The sequence below is a fragment of the Macrobrachium nipponense genome, chromosome 45 (genome assembly GCF_015104395.2).
Source record: "Macrobrachium nipponense isolate FS-2020 chromosome 45, ASM1510439v2, whole genome shotgun sequence".
NCBI classification, from domain to species: Eukaryota; Metazoa; Arthropoda; class Malacostraca; order Decapoda; family Palaemonidae; genus Macrobrachium; species Macrobrachium nipponense.
Window position 1 is genome coordinate 43840098 of NC_061105.1, and position 6434 is coordinate 43846531.

Below are 6434 nucleotides of genomic sequence, written 5' to 3' on the forward strand. Positions count from 1 at the left end.
TTGTGAAGTTTAGGTTGCGAAACTGAAGAGAAACGAGCTGAGGTGCCTTCTAGAGGAAGGGAATCATCGCTTCAAGTCGCTGGATAGGAACACCAGTGTCCAGGGCGAACGGAACGACCAGTTGGAAGATGAGGTTCGACAGCTGCGAGGAGCGAAGGAGAAATCGGTTTGCCAGCTCAAGAACCACCAGGGAAATTACAGATGCCTGGAAAATGAAGGAGCAGCTGTCCATGTTCAAGGAATGGCGCGACCAAGTCTAAGCTGGCCTTGCGAAGAGGGCTCAGATGTCAAAAATTTGAGGAGAATGTTTGTTGTATGGAAAAGTTTTTTTTTTTTTAATCAATAAAGTTTATTTACAAACTGCGATTTTCATTTACACATTATTTTTTGCAGCAAATTTTGTTATTTACATAATAATTCGAGTTTAACTCGAATTTAAAGGACTTCTTTCATAAATCCATGTGTTAGAATTAATTTTAGTTTGCAATGGATTTTAGGAGTGAACTGCAATACTTTATTTTATATGGAAGGTTTGGTGTTTATATGTAATAAGTTTGCTTTGTTAATCGTTGAAGGATATGAAAGTTAGAGGGAAATAAGTATAAAAATGTTTTGTAAGAGTTTTATTGATTCCTGAAAGGGAAAGGTAAATGTAAGGATTGGTGTAGTGCCATGATTTGAAGCAGAAGATACAGAGAAGATTGGTGGAGTGCCAGGAAAAGCAGCGGATTCAGAGAAGATTGGTGGAGTGTCAGGAGAAGCAAACGATTGAGAGAAGATTGGTGGAGTGCCAGGAGAAGCAGAGGATTGAGAGAAGATTGGTGGAGTGCCAGGGAGAAACAGAGGATTCAGAGAAGATTCTGGAGCGTCTGAAGAAGAAGCAGAGTATTCAGAGAAGATTTGTGGAGTGCCAGGATAAGAAGCAGAGGATTCAGAGAAGCCCCTGGAGAATTGAAAGGATTCAGTGGCATATTCTGGTTCTAAGGTTGAACAGAGGTGTTACTCTCTTAAGGGACGGCGGGCGAGGCCCGCCAGGCGTCCCGGGGACGGGCGAGGCCCGGCCAAGCGTCCCGGGACGGGACGGCCTCCGCCCGCCAGGCGTCCCGGGGACCGGCGGGCCTCCGCCGCCAGCGTCCCGGGGACCGGCGGGCCTCCGCCCGCCAGGCGTCCGGGGACGGGGACGGCGGGCCTCCGCCCGCCAGGCGTCCAAGGGACGGGCGGGGCCTCCGCCCGCCAGGCATCCAAGGGACGGGCGGGCTCCCCCGACCAGCCCGCCAGGCGTCCCCCCGGGGACGGGCGGGCCTCCGCCGCCAGGCGTCCCGGGGACCGGCGGGCCTCTGCCCGCCAGGCCCGGGGGGCGGGCCACGGGCCGGGCGTCCCGACCCGGGGACGGCTGGGCCCCAGCCGTCCCAGCGCCTAGGCGTCCGGGGACGGGCAGGCCTCCGCCCGCCAGGCGTCCCGGGGACGGGCAGGCCTCCGCCCGCCCCAGGGTCCCCGGGGAGCCCAGGCCTACCGCCCGGGGCCAGGCGTCCCGGGGGACGGCGGGCCTCCGCCCCCAAGCCAGGCGTCCCGGGGGCGGACCGGCGGGCCTCCGCCCGCCAGGCGTCCCGGGGACCGGCGGGCCTCCGCCCGCCAGGCCTCCCGGGGTACGGGCGGGCCTCCGCCCGCCAGGCCTCCCGGGGACGGGCGGGCCTCCGCCCGCCAGGAGTACCCGGGGACGGGCGGGCCTCCGCCCGCCAGGCGTCCCGGGGACGGGCGGGCCTCCGCCCGCCGCCAGGCGTCCCGGGGACGGGCGTGGGCCTCGCCCGCCAGGCGTGGGGCCCCGGGACGGGCGGGCCTCCGCCCGCCAGGCGTCCCGGGGACGGGCGGGGCCTCCGCCCGCCAGGCGTCCCGGGGGACGGGCGGGCCTCCGCCCGCCAGGCGTCCCGGGGAACCGGGCGGGCCTACGCCCGCCAGGCGTCCCGGGGACGGGCGGGCCTCCGCCCGCCAGGCGTCCGGGGGACGGGCGGGCCTCCGCCCGCCAGGCGTACCCGGGGACCGGCGGGCCTCCGCCCGCCAGGCGCGTCCCAGGGGACCGGCGGGCCTCCGCCCGCCAGGCGTCCGGGGACCGGCGGGCCTCCGCCCGCCAGGCGTCCCGGGGAGGGCCATCGGGGACCGGCGGGCCTCCGCCCGCCAGGCGTCCCGGGGGACCCGGGGACGGTCGCGCATCCATGGGGAGGCGTCCGGGGGACGGGGGGCCGGGGGGTCCTCCGCCCGCCAGGCGTCCCGGGGGACCGGCGGGCCTCCCGCCGCCAGGCGTCACGGGGACGGGGCCGCGGCCCTCGACCGCCAGGCGGGTCCCGGGGACGGGCTGGGCCTCCGCCCGACCAGGCGTCCCGGAGCCACGGGCGGGTCGGGGGTCCGCCCGCCAGGCCGTCCCGGGGACGGGCGGGCCTCGACCGCCTGGCGTCCCGGGGACCGGCGGGCCTCCGCCCGCTGGCGGGTCCCGGGGACCAAGCGGGCCTCCGCCCAGCCAGGCGTCCCGGGGACCGGTTGGGGCCCTCCGCCAGCCAGGCGTCCCGAGGCCCAGCCGGTCCCCCGGGACGCCTGGCAGGCGGAGGCCCGCCGGGCCCCGGGACGCCTCCCCGGGATGCCCGGCGGGCCTACCCGCCCGCCAGGACCGTCCCCCCGGGGGCCGGGCGGGCCTCCGCCCGCCAGGCGTCCCGAGGCGGGCGGGCGGTCCCCCGGAACGGCCTGGCCCGGGCCGGAGGCCCGCCGGGCCCCGGGACGCCTCCCGGGATGCCCGGCGGGCCTCGCCCGCCAGGCCGTCCCGGGGGACGGGCCGGGCCTCCCGCCGCCAGGCGGTCCTGGGGAGGGCGGGCTCCGCCCGCCGGGGCATCCTGGGGAAGGCGGGTCCCGGGTCCCGGCGGGCCCTCCGCCCGCCAGGCGTCCCGGGACGGGCGGGCTCCGCCCGCCAGGCGTCCCGGGGACCGGCGGGCCTCCACCCGCCAGGCGTCCCGGGGACCGGCGGGCCTCCGCCCGCCAGGCGTCCCGGGGACCGGCGGGCCTCCGCCCAGCCAGGCGTCCCGGGGACCGGCGGGCCTCGCCCGCCAGCGTCCCGGGGACCGGCGGCGGGCCTCCGCCCGCCGGGCATCCCGGGGAGGCGTCCCGGGGCCCGGCGGCCGCCTCCGCCCGCCAGGCGTCCCGGGGACCGGCGGGCCTCCGCCCGCCAGGCGTCCCGGGGACGGGCGGGCCTCCGCCCGCCAGGCTGTCCCTGGGACGGGCGGGCATCCGCCCGCCAGGCGTCCCGGAGACGGGCGTGCCTCCGCCCGCCAGGCGTCCCGGGGACGGGCGGGCCTCCGCCCGCCAGGCGTCCCGGGGACGGGCGGGCCTCGCCCGCCAGGCGTCCCGAGACGGGCGGGCCTCCGCCCGCCTGGCGGTCCCGTGGGGAGGCGGGCCTCCTTCCGCCCGCCTGGCGTCCCGGGGACCGCGGGCCTCCGCCCGCCAGGCGTCCCGGGACCGACCGGCGGGCCTCCGCCCGCCAGGCGTCCCGGGGACCGGCGGGCCCCTCCGCCCGCCAGGCGTCCCGGGGACCGGGCGCCTCCGCCGCCAGGCGTCCCGGGGACCGGCGGGCCTCCGCCCGCCAGCGTCCCGGGGACCGGCGGCGGGCCTCCGACCGCCAGCGTCCCGGGGAGGGGACCTGCCCGGCGGGCCTCCGCCGCAGGCGTCCGGGGACGGGCGCTCCGCCCGCCAACGTCCCGGTAGACCGGGCGGGCCTCCGCCCGACCTGGCGTCGGGGACCGGCGGGCCTCCGCCCGCGCTGGCGTCCCGGGGACGGCGGGCCTCCGCCCGCCAGGCGTCCCGGGGACCTGCGGCCTCCGCCCGCCAGCGTCCCGGGGGACCGGCGGGCCTCCGCCCGCCAGGCGTCCCGGGGACCGGCGGGCCTCCGCCCGCCGGGCATCCCGCTTTCTTTTCCATCGTTAAATCGCTCGTTTAATCTCCATTTGCACAGGATTTAGTCGGAACTGTTTGGATTTGCCCTTCAGTGTACTTTATTTAATTCAGCATTCACTCTAGTAAACTGATCTCTGTTCTTGTCACTGTGTATTTATTATTATTATTACTATTATTATTATTCATAGCATGTACTATTGTAAATGTCTTGGGAATAAAAGCGAAACATGACAGCAGCCACTGCCACCGAAAGGAATGCTGGACTAGCAATCTTTATTCTGTTGTAGCAGGACTGATGACACCACATTAAACCAGATTACGTGACTAAGGAATCTGCGTCTTAGTTTTGGGTGTAACTAACTGGGTCTTTTTCTGTAACAGAGAGAAGGCCCGGGGAGCCAAGGCTAAGCCAAGTTACACAGGTTAGCAAAGTTAATACAGGGAATGTGTATAATTATATTGTTTGTTTGTATGGTGCTTTTACGTTGCATGGAACCAGTGGTTATTCAGCAACGGGACCAACTTTATATACGTGACTTCCGAACCACGTCGAGAGTGAACTTTTATCACCAGAAATACACCTCTCTCACTCCTCAATGGAATGCCCGAGAATCGAACTAGCGGCCACCGAGGTGGTAGTCCACGGCCAAACCAACCACGCCACTGAGGCGCTAGTATAATCATAGACCAGTATTTCCCGCACATGTAGGTTTAGAGAACCTATTGCTACATTCTTAGAAACAGGTAGTTTAAGGATATAATGTCAAATCACAGACGTTCAGGTTAATGATATCAAGGTATTGGACAGTTAGTTAGATTTTCCATTTAGGCTAGGAAGAATATCACTCAAGGAGAAGGTTCTGGTAGCAAGAGATATTTAATTAGCTTTTGCCCATTAGCTTGATAGGTTACCCAACTATGGCTAGACAAGGGATCAGCATTGATGCCCCCTTACCATAGGATAGAGTTCAAAGGTAATTTACGGCTTAATTACAACCGGCCGAAAAAAATATTACTCTAAATTCTTGGTCAGGAGGTAAAATTCTATAGAATTTTACAGTCTGGTTCGACGCGGAATACGGGCCTAGATCTACTAAAATGAATATAGAATACTTCTTTTAGTCTAGTTTATATATATATATATATATATATATATATATATATATATATATATATATATATATTATAAAATATATATACACTTTAAATATCATTTTCATATTCCTAAGCCCCTAGGAAAAGTAGGCTTATCTGTATGTAGGAAAATTCTCTCTCTCTATAGTAACCTTCCCCCTTCACCAAACAAATAACTGGCCATTTCTTACACATTTCGTCCTCTCTCTCGCTTGTGCGGACTAGCATTATCTTTTTGCTTTTATTCTCAACAGACATAGGTCTAGGCCTACTAATTCCAATTTCATCAATCTTAGCCAGTGAACACGGTTTATTTGCATTACGAATCGAATGGCAGATGTTACATACTGTATATGCTCTTTGACTGCTAGAATTATCCTTATAAACCTACGGTTCATTCATTTATGCAAAACCTCTCCTTGCAGCTCTCTCTCTCTCTCTCTCTCTCTCTCTCTCTCTCTCTTTCTCAAGTAGGTCCCCGTCTTTGCCCGACAAATAATAGGCCCATTTCATTCGCATGAAAACAATTTCAATAAAAATCACTATATCCCCTTTGCATTAACTCTTAATATATTCATAGGTCTAGTCCTAATTTCAATCTCATCACTCATAACTTGCCAAATATGGATTACTTGCTTTAGGAATCGAATGGGAGATATATTTATGCCATATATTTGATAGAAGCATTCATACAAGCCTATAGTTAATCTATTTATCCACAATTATAAATGTAACAGGTACACTAAACCAAACTAGAGTCATGGTGTTAAATACCTGAATCAAAAGTGGTACCGCCATGAAGAGTAAACGTTGGTTCGGTATGGCAACATCCTTCAATTACTTGCATTTGCAGGGTCGTGGTTAAAGCTAACCTTTTCACTTCATACGCTGCCCCCTTTTTTTTCTGTGTTATATCATCCATAAATAGCACAAATTACTATTGCCAGAACGCATCAAGTCCCAAAAACCTCAAGAATTGTCACATGCTGGTATATGGGAGAGGGCTGGGGGGGGGGGGGGGGGGGGGGGGGGGGGGGGGATGGTACTGACATGCCAGTGGCATCCGCCAACCGCAGGCACCTTGTGACGACGTCTCTTCAACTTCAACGAACATGCTGACCAATGACATTAATCTGAAGATCAAATATTGACAACCGTTTATATCTACCTCTGTAAAATATCCTACAAATTAAAGCGGAAGGGAGGACGAATTAGGATCAACAATCAACTAGAACAGGATGGAAGGCAGCCATTTAATTCCTTATGTATTATTTCTATCATAATGTCTTCTGAATTTGCGCACTAAGTCTTTGATTCTACAATGACTTGCTCTATTCTTCCACTTTAATGATACCAGCAACAATTAA

General features: G+C 60.5%; 1 protein-coding gene across 1 annotated transcript; it reads right to left on the bottom strand.

The window, feature by feature from the left end:
• Positions 1–961: 961 nt before the first annotated feature.
• Positions 962–6181, bottom strand: LOC135214231 (basic proline-rich protein-like). Its single transcript, XM_064248292.1, has 6 exons — positions 6118–6181; positions 3574–3766; positions 3074–3451; positions 2117–2978; positions 1762–1943; positions 962–1547 (listed from the first exon to the last, which is right to left on the bottom strand). The coding sequence occupies exons 1-6, from the start codon at positions 6179–6181 to the stop codon at positions 962–964; spliced, it is 2265 nt and encodes a 754-aa protein (XP_064104362.1).
• Positions 6182–6434: the final 253 nt, after the last annotated feature.